Source organism: Lepidochelys kempii, chromosome 6 (genome assembly GCF_965140285.1).
Source record: "Lepidochelys kempii isolate rLepKem1 chromosome 6, rLepKem1.hap1, whole genome shotgun sequence".
Lineage (NCBI taxonomy): Eukaryota > Metazoa > Chordata > Testudines > Cheloniidae > Lepidochelys > Lepidochelys kempii.
In genome coordinates this window covers 60,618,317-60,634,722 of record NC_136385.1, presented here as the reverse complement: position 1 = coordinate 60,634,722, position 16,406 = coordinate 60,618,317, and the positions used below count along the sequence as shown (strand labels likewise).

General features: G+C 54.7%; 1 protein-coding gene across 19 annotated transcripts in view; it reads right to left on the bottom strand.

The window, feature by feature from the left end:
- Positions 1 to 4,146: 4,146 nt before the first annotated feature.
- The window catches only part of DGKZ (diacylglycerol kinase zeta), an 89,882-nt gene continuing 77,622 nt past the window's right edge, over positions 4,147 to 16,406 (bottom strand). For 12 of the 19 annotated variants that reach the window (XM_073348186.2, XM_073348181.2, XM_073348185.2 and 9 more), the window contains 7 exons: positions 15,237 to 15,268; positions 13,615 to 13,658; positions 12,971 to 13,091; positions 12,218 to 12,254; positions 11,802 to 11,901; positions 9,923 to 10,048; positions 4,147 to 7,817 (listed from right to left, as the gene is read on the bottom strand). In XM_073348186.2, the coding sequence (XP_073204287.1) occupies positions 7,701 to 7,817; positions 9,923 to 10,048; positions 11,802 to 11,901; positions 12,218 to 12,254; positions 12,971 to 13,091; positions 13,615 to 13,658; positions 15,237 to 15,268 (577 nt within the window). In that variant the 3' untranslated portion in view covers positions 4,147 to 7,700. Of the gene's footprint in view, positions 7,818 to 9,922; positions 10,056 to 11,801; positions 11,902 to 12,217; positions 12,255 to 12,970; positions 13,092 to 13,614; positions 13,659 to 15,236; positions 15,269 to 16,406 lie in introns of those variants that run through there. The other 7 variants (XM_073348192.2, XM_073348191.2, XM_073348189.2 and 4 more) reach the window with 3 other exon arrangements.

Here is a 16,406-nt window from a genome sequence, read left to right as displayed (position 1 = left end):
GACCTGGTGGTAAAGACATTGGGCCAGCTCCCGAGGAGAGGGGGTCTGGGGTAATTTACACCTTCACCCCCCACCCCCCAGCAAGTAAGGTACGCAGACAAAGCACGGGAAGAGACCTGGACTGCCAGACCCTTTCTACCCCAGTGCCAGGAGACCCCCGCAAAGGATCAGGCATCCTGAAAAACATCTGATCAAACAGTGAAGAAGGAAAACTGTAACCCAGCTGGGGAGATAGTAGAGATGGGCATCACCCACTCAGTAACCTGCCTCCAGATCAGGCATGGGCAGCAGTGACCAACAGACACTGGGAGCAAACACAGTTTTTGACCTTTTCCCCACTGCCTTGTATCCACCCCAGACAGAGGCTTGAAGAGGTCTGTGTCTTTGTTACCCGTTTGCAATAGTGGTCATGCCAGTGAAGTCTCTTAGGTTGAATTGAATTGACTCAGAGGCAGATTCAAGGGGGATGTGGCACGGCAGGGGAGATTACACGTCAAAGAGTGGATCAAAGGGGCATCACTTACCCACGGAGGGGACCTGAGACAAGGGGTCTGTTCCACCCCTTAGAATCAGACCCACCTCTGAATCTGGTCCAGCAACTCTGCAACCCTTAGCCTTGGATGCATCTTTCCCCCCCACTTGGAGCTCTCACACTGGGCACAAAGCAAAAAAAGCCATTCAGGGAAATAAAAGCACACTGGTGACAATGATTTCTTCCCCCACCCACACTCATCTCCAGTGAGGAGGGGAATGCAGGAGCCAAGCCAGCTCTCCTGCTTTGCTGCCCAGCAGACTGCAGGACTGGTGTCATGCCTAAGGAATGGGGTTGTGGTGGGGAATGAAGTCATTTTTCCACCATCCCCTCTGGAAGGATGTTGTAGAGAGAGCTGAGAAGCTGCAGATTTCATAAACCGCTTCAGAATCTGAAATCTCTTTCCAAGAGAGTCCCACTTTTGACTCACCCATTGCTGGCAGTTTCCTGACTGACTGTCCAGCATGGCATATATGTGCATGCGTGAGTAAGCACAAGCTCACATGTAGTTAAACTCTGGACTAGGCTTCCAAGGGAGGTTGTGGATCCCTGTCATTGGAGGTTTTTAAGAACAGGTTGGACGAACACCTGTCAGTGATGATCTAGGTTTACTTGGCCCTGCCTCAGTGCAGGGGGCTGGATTTGATGACTTCTCAAGGTCCCTACCCATCATTCTGGAATGATGTCTAGAGCATACAGGGGGTGAGTGAGACCCCAAAGCAGAGCAGAGAGCACATGCCTTTTGCATTGTCTTGTTTCTTTGTCCATTACTCAGATACTAGTGGGCAAGCAGAAGCTCCTACTGTGATCCGTGACAATCACCTGCCTCCTTCTCCATTCATTGTTATCCCAGGCCCAGCTCTGTGTGGTGTCTGGCCAAGCCAGGACTGTGTGGGGATGTGAGAACAAGGCAGTATACAGCTGAAGAGGGAAAACCCCGGAGAGGAACAAGAGTGATTCTTTCACGTTCTCCACAGGGATGTAATAAGGAGCAATCGGAGTGAATTTAAGCAAGGGGACATCCCAGTTGAATCTCACAAAAAGCATCTTGAAGGCTGGATAATTGTTTCCCCAAGGGGCCAAAGTGAAAAAACCATCAGTGGGGATATTTAAAATGAGATTGAACCAGAGCCCGAAAGGGATAAACAAAGTTCAACCGCACAGAATGTGAGGAGCTGCCTGCCCTGGGTGTGGCAAGCTGGTCGGGCTTGCAAGTCTCTAACATTAGCATCACCATTATGCCCATGGGCATGACCTGTGACGTAACAGACCCTGGCTTGTGGTACCAGTGAAATAGCCAGTTCTGAAGGCAAGAGCTGCTCGTTTTGCTCAGTCGTTTCTGGACCATGGAGCATGAGAACAGGAGGTACCAGGGCCCTGCTAGTGTCTCAAGCTGAATCTGCCCAAAGTGCTTCGATACTGAAGGTCAATAGTATTGTTTTTCTTTCCTCGCTCTCTCTCCCCTCTATTTCTGCTCCTCCCCCTGGCTTTCTCCCATACTCCCCCTTGGTCCCTGGGGGACCAGAGGATGGTGATGACTGGTTGGAAGGTGAGTGGGGAGCAGAGTGCATTTGTAGGGTTCTCTTTCTAATTGCAATGGAGGTGACAGTCCTGTACTTGTCCCTTCTGAGCCCTCAGGGAGGGGATGCAGGGGGACATTATGTCCTCCTCTGGCTCAGAAACAAAGCTCTATGTTTGCAAAGAGGGAGCAGAGTAGGGAGGGGGCCCAGGGCCAGAAACCCAAGGGCATTTCCCTGCAGCTGCGTGGATATCTGTAAGGCAAAATATAATCCACTGCCTGTTGGCTTGATTTTTAAGATGCCCTGATTTTTAAGATGGCACATGCCTTAAAGGAAGGTGGCACTGCCTGGGTGTAGCTCTGTCCTGGGAGAACATGGCATGGGTCCTCTGGAAGGGTAGCCTTGTCTCGTTTGTAGTTGGTCTGGAGGGTAGCTGATGCGGGTAATGATTAACACGGCCATATGTGCACTGTCCTGCCCTCAGCACCTGGTTAGTGCAGGCCAGGTTTGTGTGTATATTCAGTGACATACGTATGCTGGCAGGGCATGCATCTGGCACTCACTCGGGTACCCCGACACACATGAGCGTGCAGATGCACACAAAGGTATTTCTGGCACACACCTCCAACCACCTCTAACACACACAGGATTCCATAGGAACCTCTGCAGTCCATGTCCTGCTGGCCAGGGGGAGTTTCAAAAATTCACTACCCTCTGTATGGAACAGTACAATCCCCCAGCCCCAGCCCAGGGAGCTGGAGGCAGAGTCCCAAAACCTCCCAGAAGAGCAATGGGATTTTTGAATTCTCTTCCCCCTCCCACAAGCTGGAAATCTCTGGTCTCTGTGCTTACTGACAGTCCCTGCTGGGGAGAAATTGTCCAAATGCTGAGGGGTCTGGGCACTGAAGTGGAACTGACCGGTCCCTGAAATCCCAGCATGTATGTTTGATCCCTGGCCCCAGAGCCAGAAGGGCTGGGGCAATTTAGCATGTACGACACCAGCCACACACTCCTGCCCTTAGCTTCAAGGGGCTGTTAGTGACACAAGGCTCCCAGGGGACGGAGGGAATGTGTATATTGGGGGCAGAGGGGAAGCTTATAAACCCCAAACAATTTACGGAATGTAGGGGTGTGAAGGTGGGTCAGATTACTATGCAACCCTCAGGGTTCCGAATTTGAGGTGTGAGTTAAATTTCCCAGCCCTCACCCCACCTCATTAATTAGCAAGATGCTGTGTCCATCTCCAACACCTTCATGAGTGCAGCTCAGAGCACTGTGGGGGTAGATCAGGATTGTTGTCTCTATTTTACATAGAAATAAACAGATGAATTGCTCACGCTCATATGAATGATTCAATACCAGAGCTGGAAACAGAACTCAAGAGTCCTAGCTCCTAGCCCTCTGATCCAGTGACCACCCCACATTCCTCTCCTGGACATAGGAAGACCACCCAGGAATCCTGCCTTCCAAGCCCCAGCTCTATCTACTAGAACATACACCCTTCCAGAAATGGGAAAAGAACACAGGAACCTTGGGTCCCAGTCCTTGCTCTAACCCCCAGAGTGCATCTCTTCCCAGTGACATGATCTCTCATGGGTAGGTTGCTATCAATGCTACAAGTGCTCTTTGGGAATAGTTAATACAAATAGAAACATTTCAAATTATAATGAACAAACAACCCTGCAGCTGCAAAGGGTCTGATTCTGGGGGGACAAACTCCCAGAAGCCTGACCCCAAAAGAAAGAACAAGATGCTCAAGACAACAGGCAGCAAATTAGGAGCTCACAGTCCCTGCTTCAGTCATGCTGATCATCAGGGTAAGGGGGAGAGTTTTCTCCATGCTACACTGCACTGTTGGATTGCTGGCCAGGTGCATATGGGTGGGGAGGGGTCTCTGAAAAGAAAGGCCTTGGGCCTAGGTAGGGAGGATCTGATCCAGCAGGGAAACCCAACACCTTCTGAGCTCCTGGCCAGGGCTTCAAACGGAAGCGGTGTTGCTGAAGGGGCACCTTAGTGTCACACATAAGGCTGATTAGCTCATTCCTGTAGCATCTATCATCCTTGCAGGTCTCAGAGAGGGAGGGAAACAGGTAGTAAAATGTTCATCTTTTTATTTTAATGGCAAGAAACAACAACATCCAAACGGTCAAAGATGAAAAGCGATGGGAGCACAGGCTGCTGTCCAGGCACACGGCCTGCCAGAGCCGCAGTCCCAACAGAGTTACAAATATACCAGTCCTAAGAGTCTAGGAGACAGGAACCAGGCATTGCACAGAATCTCCACCCTCCAGTATTACAAAATACTCTCCTCCTCGCATAAAAACAAGCCAGGCTTGGAATTGCACAGCAACTCAGCTCATGGGCGCGCGCACACATGGGGGAAGTGGTCAGCGTGTGTTTGAACTACCTGTACAAAGACGAAGAGAGCATACAAATCGGGGAACGAGAGGACGGGCTCAGGGTGTAAACGCTTCCAGGCCAGGCTCAGTGTCCCAGCAGAGAGCGAGCAGTTTGTGCCACTAAGGAGACATAGTGTCTGTCCTGCTGTTGGCTAGCGGCAGCCACAGCTGGACGATGAGGCCCTTTACCCTGACCCTCTGCATATGCGTGAGAGATGGACATGGAGATCCATCCATTAGGCAGCATCCTCCAATGGTGCCCAGCACATGACAAACAGCCTAAACTGGTTCAGAATCACCTTCCTCTTTAATGCACAAGGGCAGGCCCATGATGGCCCACCTGACCCAAGCAGCTTGCTCACAGTGCATGCCAGGGCCTTTAGTTCCCAGGGGCTGCTGCACTCCTGCATAGGAGAGCACCACACATTTTATGGATGCTGGGTGCAGGCTTGCTAAACTGCCTTGCCCCCCCCCCAACCATCTGGAGAGATGGGTCACTGGCCCATTTGTGCCATGGGGCATAGCTGTATGCAAGAAAGTCCCCCTCACCCCGACAGAACATGTGCTGGTTGTTTGCATTCTTCGCTGGTGCCCCACACATCTCCTGCAGGTCCAAATCCCCCTTTTGCCTCAGAACCGGGGGCATCTGGCTTGCAACTGTGGTGGCCAGGCACGTGTTAGTTCTCACCATATGGTTCTGTCTTCACCTGGGGTGGGTGGGTGGGGGTGCGTGTGTGGCAAGGCCACGCAGAGGACAGGCACACACAGCACAGGAGGGGGAATCCCTGGCAGCAGCAGAGACCCAACACTCCTGTCATCATAGTACTGACACAGCAGGTTAAGCGAAACAGCCCCAAGGGCAGATCACAGCAACCAGCTCTGTGTCAGAGCAGCTCCCACAGACATCAGCCCCACGCCAACAGGAATAATGGGGGGTGGGGGTGGGGGGGAGAAGTGGCTCCAGGTCCTTCTTGCCCCCGATCCTGCTCTCCTTCCACCCATGCCGGGAACAATTAACTACTGAAAACAAAGTAAAAAGCAGGTTCCCGCCTCTGTAAACAAAACCAGAAGGGTCCTAAGGAACACCAGCCCCACCCTCCCTGAGCTCCGATCGCAGCCCCCCACAGCCCCAGTAGTCAAAGACCTGCTGGGCGAGTGGAGCTTCCTGTTTCTCAGAGCCACCTAGGAACCCAAGGCTGAGATGAACTCACCGGAAGGCACTCACCTCCTGGCTGCTTCAGAGCACAACATGGCACCACTGAGCCTTCATGTTTCACTGCTTGTGCTCCACACCAGAGATTCACCCCTGAACTACTCAACTTCTGGTCTGGACAGGCCTGGTACCAGCCTGCCCTCCCTCAGCCAGCTCCCAGCCACCATGCTCTGGCAGGGTCAGACACTGGGGCAGTGTGAAGGGTCACACCCCAAACAGCCCTGGACTATTTAAGGCTGCTGCACCCACCCCAGCACAAAGCCAAGTGCAGGCCAGCTGACTACCGGCTTGATACGTCTCCCAGGTCCCAGGATTAGAGCTCCCCCGGGAGCAGAGGAGTGAGCCTCATTGTTCTGGAATGTTTGGGGCAGACTGCACTGCCTCTGCCAGGGATGGGGGCCACTGCGGGGAGGTAGCTCCCACTCCCCTTATCTGTTGAAAAGGCGGCAAATGAAGTGACTAAGATGGCAATGGGGCATGTGCGTGAAACTGGGGGAGCAGGGAGCTCCAAGCAGCTCGGGGCAGACAGGAGGGGCCACACAGAGAACTGGGGGCCCCAGCCCAGACAGTGGGAATCTACATGAAAGCTAAGGAGCAAGGGGTGGGATTATGCAGGGCCCAGAAGGGAGCAAAGCGGGGAGAGCTGGGCAAAGGGACTCAGACTGCATCTCGTGAACCATGCTGATAGGGGGCTGGCGTGGGAGTCCCATTGCTTGGGCAAAGCCCTGGGAATAGACTGAAGGGACTACTCCTGCCCTGGCCATGGGGCCAGAGGGCTAGACAGGGCCTCATCTAGCCCTTACCTCTAGGAGCTGTAGTTCTTGGGCCCTGGGCTGCTTTTACCAGATGCTGGATCCAGCTCCCCAGCGCTCTCGGTACAGGAGTATCTGGTCTATGGCACGCTCCAACCCCCCAGAAGCCTCCCTAACTGCACATTGAAGGGGTCCAGGGCAAGCGCTCCCAATGTGGGTGCTGGCGCGGCAGGAACCCGGTACTAAGGTTAGAGACAAGCTCCCTCCTCAGCCTGGCAGCCTCCCTGCTGCGTAAGCAGCACATATTTTTACCCACATTTCCAGCAGGCTGGTGTGCAGCAAATTAGAAGCACATGTGGAGGAAAGGGAGGCAGCAGATGAACTCCGGGAGAGGAATCAGGAAGGGGGGGGAGGGGGAGTGCCAGAAGGAGGCGGCTTGCGAGACCCAGGCACATTGCTGACATTTTGTTGTGGCACCTGGGTCCAGTTTTAACAAGCAGACAGCTTGCTTGGAACTCGGGGCAGATTTATGGGCATGGCTCCACTGGACATGCCAGGGGTTCTGGCCAGCTGTTGGGGGCCCCCTGTGCGGCTGCATAGGGCCTCAGAGCAAAGGGAGGAAGCCGGAGTAGGAGGTGGTATGGCAGCTGGATAGCAGTTAACTTCTCTCAGGCCCACAAGCATCCCCAATTATTCTGCAGTCGGGACAGCAGAGCTAGTGCCAACTGCAGGAGCAGGGCTGCTCTCTGGTGACCCCCTGTGGCGGTCTCAGGGAGTGATGTGGGCAGGTTCTGGGGGTAGGCCCCTGAGGGCTGGCGGGGGCAGTACTAGTGGTGATGAGCCCAGTGGAACCGCAGCACATGGAGCCATGACTGGGGCAGGCAGGTGGAGGCTGAACAACAAGAGTCCACAAGGACTACCGAGTCTCTTGAGGGGGCACCAGCCATCACTCCCACCAACAGGGGCAGCACAGAGGCTCCATCTCTCCCCAACCGCGGAGATGGCTCCTATAGGATGCGCGGGTGGGAGAGCTGCCGGAGCAGAGTCCATCCAGTGCAGGGTGTATGGAAAGTGGTGGGAGATAGCTGGGGGGGGAGTGAGTCCCAAATGTCCATACAAATGAATACAGTCTCAGCCAGGCCTGGGACAGAGCTGCTGTCGCCTCTTCCCCCTCCTCTGGGACTAAGTAGAGATCTGGGAAGGGCTGAGCCGGACCCGCAGCATGGGAGTCGCCCTCCTGTCCTGCCCGCACTGGCAGGACCACGTGGTAAGGCACACTGAGCACTACACAGCCGTCTCCTGATCCTCCCGCTGGATCATCTGGTAGTGCTGACGATGTTCGAGGTAGGCAGCCAGGTCAGGGTCGTTGGCCTTCTCAGCTCTGTGCTTGGGGGTGTCTCCCTGTGCAGAGGAAAAGGGAGCAAAGCAGAGGTGAAACATCCAAACACAGACCCACAGGAGATCCCTCCCCACAGCCTGCAGCCAGTAACTCTGAGTGCCAGAGGGGCTCCTCCATACCAAATCTGCAGAGGCTGAGAGTCTGTTACAGCCCCCATCACAGAGCACTGAACCTAGAGCTCCAGTTGTAGCAGCTGTCCCCTCAGCTCAATCCCTGGTGTGGTGGCCAAGATGGCGGCCGCCACATTTGCACCCCTTTCTCCCTGCCATTTTACATCCTGCAGGGCTGACCATGGGCATGAGAGAGCTGCTCTTACCATGTGGGGAGAGCTCTGCTTACAGCCTCTGCTTGGCCTGGTGTCTCTAGTGAAGAGCTGGGACACCACTAGCATTATGCTGCTCTCCTTCCACCAGACACCTACGTCCCTCCCTGCCTCAACAGCTCCGTGCCTGGGGTAGGCCCCCCCCATGGCTTCCCCTTTCATGGCTGTGTTGTTTGTAGCCTAGTAAACTGGTTTTCAAACTGTGAGGCATGTCTGGGGGTGGGAGGGTGCACAATTAAGTTACTGGGAGGGTGCGAGGACCTGACTGGTTACAAATTTTTTCTTGTTTCTTCAAAATATTGATGACAAAATAAGAATTCCTCACACTAGCTGCCAGGCTGAAAGATGGAGGAGGAGGGACCTCTCCTTCCACAGGAGGTTGCGGGGAAGGAGAGGGGCCCTTACAGCTCACTGGCCTCTCCTGAGGCTGATGCATAGAGGCCCCCTGGGGACATAGTTTCTCCCTGCCCCCACAGGCTCTTGTGCATGTGTGGTGGGGATCACACTAGAGCCAAAGGAGCCTATGACCTCTCAGTGATTCTAGCAGGTCCCAGAGGCAAGGGCATAAGGAGAGGGGTGCAGCCCACCTGTCTGTGTCCTGCTGGGGTCACCCACCTGGAGTGGGTCACAGGCAGGGGATGCTCATGGGCTGGGGAGCAAGGGGGCACCCTGGCTAGGTTGGGCTCCCAGCCCCCCTGGAAATTTCTGTTTATAAGAAGGAGGGGAGGTGCTCCTGGGACATGAATCTCTGAAGGGGGACCCAGCAAAAGAGTTTGGGAACTTCAGGCCTAGCAGAAGTGCTGCTTTCCCACAAAGCTGCAGGCTGGGAGTAGGGTTTCTAGGAGTGCAGAGCCCAGGGTCACACTGCTGCTGTCCATATTTGGTTCCCTGCAGGGCATGTGGCCAAGATGTGCGGCGTGCAATGTCTGGTGATAATAGGTTTGCCATAAAGGGAAGGGAAGCATGACTGGAAGATATAGGTGCATGCTGGAAAGGATATTTAGATTTTGCTAAGAGACTGGAAGGTGCGGGCTAGATAAGTCCCTGTCAAGCCCATTTGCACCTCCTGCTGGCTAGGACAGAGACTGTCCTGTCACATGTATTCCCCTCTTCACGCACTGCATATAAAGACGACCAAGACTGGTCTCTCTGACTGTCCAGTCTCTGTAACCTGCTGCTTTTTCAGCTCTGTGGAAAGCAGGCTAGGCAGAGTGAGGGGGAGAGAGCTGAAGGACATGTGGGGGGAGGAGAGGTGTACGTCTGAGGAGCACTTTGAAACACCATCCCTCCTTCCTCCCCCCAGTAACTGCTCCTGCTCCTCAAGGAGGCTCACATTTCACCAGCTTATTGCAGCCATCTGGACTGTGTCCACTAATGAACTCCCGCACTCCATAAAAAGCAAATCTGTTAACAGCTTTCAGCTCCGTCTCCTCTCTCCTCCCTTCCCCCTCCCGCTGGTTAACTGCCCCTGCTCCTCTGCGCTGAACAAACCCTCTACTGAGCAGGGCCAAGGAAACCTGGCACTCTGCCACTTCCATTGAAAACCCCCTCCCCAAGGAGAGTGCAACTTATCCACACTGGCTCTCAGAGCTCAGCAGGGTGAAGGCAGCCAGAACAAGGGGGAAGGGATCCCAAGCCTCTGGGACAATCCACATCTATATTTCATTGGGGCAAACAATGCTCAAACACGCAAGGGTCTCACAAACACGGATGCAGCTGCAGACAGAAGCCCACACACACAGAGGAACACAGAGGTACAAAGGCAGATAGATGCAAGGCACACACAGGTCCACTTGCAGTCACAGAGTGTAGGCCCAGGATCTCACAGGGATCTCCCCCAGCAGGGCTGGAGCCAGTGTGTTGTGCTTCACTGCCCAGTGCTCCTCCAGGGGTCTCCTCAGTAGGCAGAATCTAAACGCTCATTTAGCAAAAGGAAATACTGTGTTTCCCTTCTGACTGCACAAGCCCTGATGCAGCGCTGCCTGCTCAAGTCTGCAGAAACACAGTCTGAAACAAGAGCTGCAAGAGGCCCTCCGTGCAGCCCAACTGATTCATGTAACATGACGAAGCCCAGCCCCATCTACCCTGGTTTGCTTTGCCAGAGGTGTATGGGACCCAACTGTATTGTATGCACATTACCAAACTGTATTACACTCTGTAAGGATCAGGGTTCACATACAGCTTCCAGAATGTGGTTTGTTCTTGCCCATACTACAGGAAAGTTCTAAGCGATCAGTGCTGGGGAGGACATGGGACTTCCTTGACAGTCACAAGGCCAGGTGTGCATTTATACAAACAGACACACCCCCGCTGGGCCCCCTCTCCTCCAGCTGGGCAGTCAGTCCTTAAAAAAATTCCCTTCAGCACTGGCTGGGGGGGGGGGGGAGGGGCACTTGCACCTGAGAACTCAGGGTGACAGACATCTGGGTCCTTCTCACTTCAACAGAGAGGATTCCATGCCCAGAGATCTTGTGGTGGGACCTCAGCAAAGCTGTTTTGGCAAAGTCTTCCTAGCCCCAGCCCAGGCCTCAGCCTCCTACTTTGGTCCTTTTCTCCTTTGTTTCTATGGCCACTCGATGTGCCCCCAAGCAAAGCCATTCCTGATCTGGGCACATGACAAGGCCCGAGTCGTTTGCTGGAAGTTAGGAAGGCAGGGCAGCTGCCAGGGAGTGTTTGTAGAGCATCTCCCTGGCTGCTGGCAAAGGGTTTGATTGCAGCCTAAAGCATTCAGAAGTTTTTATAGCCTCATTAGGGTTGGCTGCCCAGGTGAACTCCTCTGCTGTATCCCAGCCCTGGGAACCTCTGGCACCAAGACATAACCGCACCTCTTGGCTATCTACCAGGTCCCAGAGCTGGCCCGGCACTGAGATGCTATTATGTTCCCTGTGCTATATCCCGATACACAGAGCTTTGACACAGAGACACGTCTGCTTCCCCGCCGCTGTATGCCAGCCCCTGGGAACCTCTTGTATCAAAACATAACCTTGCCCTTTTTGCTACAACTCCTCTGGCAGAGACATGACTGCATCCCAACCACTGTGTCTTGGTCTTCACGAGCCACTGGCACCAAGACACAGCAGAATTTATTCTACGCATAAGTGACACTGCCTGACCCACTTGCTAACACTCTCTGTGGGGCTGGCTATTTGAAAACACGCCCTGCCTTTGCATCTCTCAGAGCTCCCTCCTCTCCCCATCCCCCCACTCGGGAGAGCTGACAGCGCTGCTGGGAGGGGAACTCTCTGGCGAGACTGTCCTTGCAATGACCTCAGATGGTGGGAAGAGGGGAAAAGAAACATTCCACCTACTCATTTAGAAAAAGCACTGGGGCAGCACAGAAGAGCTAGGAGGAGACACCCTTTGTGCAGCTCTAAGGATCTGCTGCTCAGTGAGTGGGCAGGGGTAGGTGAGATTTTGTGCTCCATGCTGAACTACTGGAGAAGCCCGAGGCTCCAGACTGTATCCAGGGACCCCCTTCACATAGGGAATGTGTGGCACATTTGGCTGGGCTCTAAGCTAGTGCCCTCACATTCCCTTCACTGCTCCTCTGCTGAGCCAGCTGGCTCACACCTTCTGAATCTCTGCTCCAGCCATTCACCAGTGCCCCATGTACACCCTTATTCCCAGAACTCCCATCTCCCATTCCCAGCCCATCTGACCTTACCTGCAGGTCTGTTTTCATGAGCGAAGCCCCAGCCTCCACAATGTAGTGGCAGATAGTGCGTTGGCGCAGGGCAGCCGCCTGGTGCAGGCTGGTCTCGCCACTGGGGAGAAGAGACAAGAGGAAGGAATGAGATCCCCAGGCAAAGCGAGAGGGCAAGTGACATACACAGGGGCTGCAGTGAGGGACCCCTCCTAGGGAGGCCTGGGATGGGAGGCGAATTCAGTCTGGTCACACTTCTGCAGCAAAGGACCCCACCCCTGCCTCAGAGAGCACCTGGGTGGGAGGAGAATTCAGTCCCTGGGGCTGTTCAGTCCAAGCCTGGTGTGGAAGTGGTGGCTGGCGGTTGCAGTGAAGGCAGCTGGGTATAGAAAACAGAGGGTTTGGGCATCAAATAATACAAACCACAAGCAACTTACTTCTCGTCTTCTGTCGCATCGAGGATCTCTGCAGGGGCTGGAGAGAGAAAGACAATGTGGGGTAATGAGACCAGCCTGCTTGACAGAGACCTTCTTGCACACTCCCCAGCAATGCACAGCACAGTCTCTTCTCACACACCTGGGGTCTCCTGCATACCACTGCGGAGACCTCATCTGATAACTGAGAGAGACCCAAGCAGCTAGAGATGTAGCTGCCTGGGAACAGTGGCGGAATCTGGCCGGTAGGGTTGGGGAGGAGGAGTTGCCCCTGGACTCAAATACAGAGAAATGTAAAAGAAAAACCAGCCCTCATTCTGGTGAGACCCACCAAAACCCAAGCTGTGAGCTGCCCCCACTGGCAAAAGCAGGTAACTAGAAAACAGACAGGCATCAATACTTGAAACTGACCAAAATACTCCAGGCCATGTTGCAGCTTCAGTTGCCTCTGGCTTCGGTGAGATCACACGGGTATCACATAAGTCTGAGGCTGAACCTGGCCTTGTATTTGCCAGCGAGAATACAAACAGGAAGGAGGGACGGGACACTTCCCAAGCCTTGCAGAGAGGCGAGAGGTTGCCACAAACAAAGCAAGGCAGAGAGAAGGGCATCTGAACACTAGCATCATCCCCTTCGAGCAGAGACTTGTAGAGAGGCGCAGTGAATTCGGCCTCCATCCCTCTGTGCCAGTTCCAGGGGTCATGGCACCCCCAGCCCAGAGCTGTACCAACAGCTGGATCCAGGCTCCCAGCTTACCATTCTCAATGACGTATTTGACAATCTCCTTGCTCCCCGATTTGACGGCATGGTGCAGCACGGTCTGACCTGAGGAGTCTCGCATCATCAGGTCCCCTCCTGCCTGGTGCAGCTCTCGAAACTACAGGAACACACGTCAGCTCTGGATTAGAGTCTCCTACTCAGGCCTCCTCTAACCTCTGAGCACCAGGGCAAGAGCTGTGCCTGTGGGAAGGCCCTTCCCACTCACACCCTGCAGGGCGGGTCTTTGCCAGCAGAACCTGCAGCAAGATTACCTGAGTATATGCCCCAGGGTAGGGAACTGAACTGCTCTCCAAACTCAGCCAGCAAGGCTACAGCTGCCTTCATCTAACGCGGCACATGCAGCCCTCCCAGAACAGGATTCCTTGTTGTGAGCCTATCTGGACCCCATCCGGCACTGCTCGGAGGAAGCTCACACTGCTAAGGACTCTTCATGCACCGCTGTGAGGAAGGAGTCACAGCTGGGGCTAGCAGGGCAATGACAAAGCCTGGCTAACAGGCACCAACAGGGTGCTGGAGAAGGGATGCTCACGCCACACTGGGGTCCTAGCTAGCTGCTGTGGGGAAAGGCACAGCACCCCCCTAGCACTGTGGCTGCATTCGTGGCACATGGCAGCTCTTACCTTCTGGAAATCATTACTCTTGGCAGCAGCTATCAAGGCGTTATCTGCAGAGAGGAGACACTGGTCAGGATGACAGAAGCCAAGCAGGAGATGGGAAGAGAGAGGGCTGCTTGTGCAGGGGGAAACTCTCTCTCTCTGCACATGCACGCGCACTGACTGAGCTGCCATGTATCCTACAGTGGGGCAGGTGGAAACACCAAGGAGGTGCAAGTGGAAGGCAACCTTTTTCCCAGGCTCTCTTCCGTTTCAGTCTCTTCTGGGCTAAGAGGCAGTTTCAATGGCAGAGTGACACAGTCCTCACCCCAGGCCAGTTCACATCGTGCACTTCTGGAGCTGCCTTAGGACACGGCTCACAGCCTGTTAGTGCCTGTGCAATGGGAGCTGCCAGAAGCATGTTTCTCCAGCACCACAGTCTGTGCCAGTGACCTCCTCCCAGTGTGGGAGCAGGGCCAAAATCTCCCCTCCCTCCCCAGCTGCTGGGCACAGCTGGCTGCTTCCTGCTGACAGTCCCTGAACATCAGGGTGCTGCTGGCAGGGCATCCCTGGGCCTGGAATTCCCCTGAGTCCAATCCCCTCACGCAGGGCTTGGGAGGAGAAGGGTTCAGGGGAGCCACTGGCCAGGCTGGTTTTGCCTGGAACACGGCATGCACCAGAGGGTTAGTGGGGGGCTCAGCTTTATAATGCTGGGTGCCCCCAGGGGTGGGGGAGAGGTAAGGAGAAAATGGGGGCAGCCCACGGGATGAGGTGTGAGGGGAGAAACACCCATGGGAGGGGGGAGGAGTTAGACCACATTCCCCGGGTGCAAGGCCAGGCCCCAGCTTTGGCGAGGTCCAGAAGGAATGTTTTCAAGACCATGGAAAAAGTAACTCCTGAGGTGGAGGGGAAGAGCAGGGTGAAGGGCAAATGAGGGGGTCCCTGGGGAGCCAGCCAGCTGGGATGCCTCTCACCAGTGACTCATTCACACGTCCAGGAACCGGCTCTGTTCAAGCTCCAGGAAACTTTTTCCATTTGCTCAGCTGAGGGAGGCCCCTGACCTTGTGCTCCCCCCTCCCAGAGCCCCTGCCAGTGCCTGGCAGAGACAAACACCACCCCCAGCAACACATCTCAAGGCCTGGATTCTGCAGGTGGGAGATTAACCTCACCACCCTGTCATTTCCTGCCCCACACTTCACAAGCAGGCTGGGAAAAGGCTCCCTGCACTGCTCCACTATGCAAGCAAATGGCTATCAGGTCTCTCCAGCCAGTCACTCCTGCCGCTCCCCTCGGGGAACCTCCCTGGAGAACCTGAGCCCCGATCCCCCTGAATGGCAGTGCATTGTGCAGTCACTGCAGCGTCAAGTGTGACCCTCTCCCTTGCCACCCCATAGGCTGTGCAGTTCTCGCAGAGCCTATGGTTGGGTCTGGATCCCAGACAGAGCAGTGCCATGTGACACCAGCAGGGGCGGGGCTCTCCAGACATTCCCATCACCCCCGTTTTCTCAGACAACGATAGCGCTCAGTTTGTGGGGAACACAGAATCAGGGCAGGGACTCAGGTGCATCTGCTAGTATAACCCTAAGTGTGACAGGAACAGGGAAGCCAGAGACTTACCAAAGGCCTGCAGCACAGATTGAAGGACTTACCTTCGTGGCAGGGGCAGCCCCCTGCTTCTGAGCTGGAAGAGAAGAGAGGGAGAGATTCAGAACTGACGCTGTCAAAAGCCATGATAAGCAAGTCTTCTGCAGCAAACTCCCCTCCCCTGCACTGGTCTCTGTGATCCTCACAGGCATAGCCCATCAGCATCCCTTGCTGGGAGAGGCTAGGACTGGACTAGTTGGGAACTCCTTGTGATGAAGTGGGAATTTTCTGTAATATTTTATGAGTCCTGTTTGTGCCTCAGTTTCCCCTATGGGCTGTGCTGTTACTTAGGGGGTAGAAAAGGGCTGTTTGCTCAGATGTAGATTCGGGTGTCACTTAAATGTGTGGGGCTTGGTCCCCATATCAATGGAGCCTCTGAAAAGAAGACAGCAAATCCAACTCTCTGGACATTGAGACCTAGCAATCAACTACCTAGAGAGATACACTTCCCCACTTCCCCGGGGGGGTGCGGGAGGGGCGCACAGCTGAGCAGTATTTCCCAGGTCTGGAACAAAGGAGGACTCTAGGTGTGGGGATAAGTGTTGGCTGCTGGAGGCAGCCAGGGAGGCTCTCACCTGGAGCCTGACCAAGGAGAGAGAGCAAGCTTGAACAACGGGGTTCACTACAGCTTGGCTGGCCTCTGGGCAAACCTGAATGGACCAGGCTTTAACCTTCCTGCCTCTTTGCTCACTTAAGGAAGTTGCTATGCTTTGTTCCAGGTAACTTCTAAACCCCCCCGTTTTGACAATGCTGCATGTCACTGCACACGCTTGGCAAGGTGCATTAATCCCTAAAGAGCATACAAATCTCCTCTCTCAGCTGGATGTGCTCAAGAGCACTCTCGGTGTGAAGCAGGAGCACTGCAGGCACAAAGGTCCAGCCTAAGGAGGCAGTGAAGCCGCATGGCTTACTCTGGAGGAAGTGAGAGACTCCTTTGGGGTCTGGCACACTGAAGGGGTCCCCCCCGAAACTGTTCTAAAGATGGGGTGGTAGCACCGATCCTGTGGCTCTGTGACACTTCCCCACTGCGGGAGCCCTGCCTGATGGCTAGTCAAGCTGGGGCTGTGTGAGCAGCAGAAGTTTCCTGTGTACCAGCCTGCCACTGGAGAGACACTGCTGCTGAGAGACCAGCTGCATGGATGCCGGCTGGGATAGGACGGGAAAAAGGAATCACA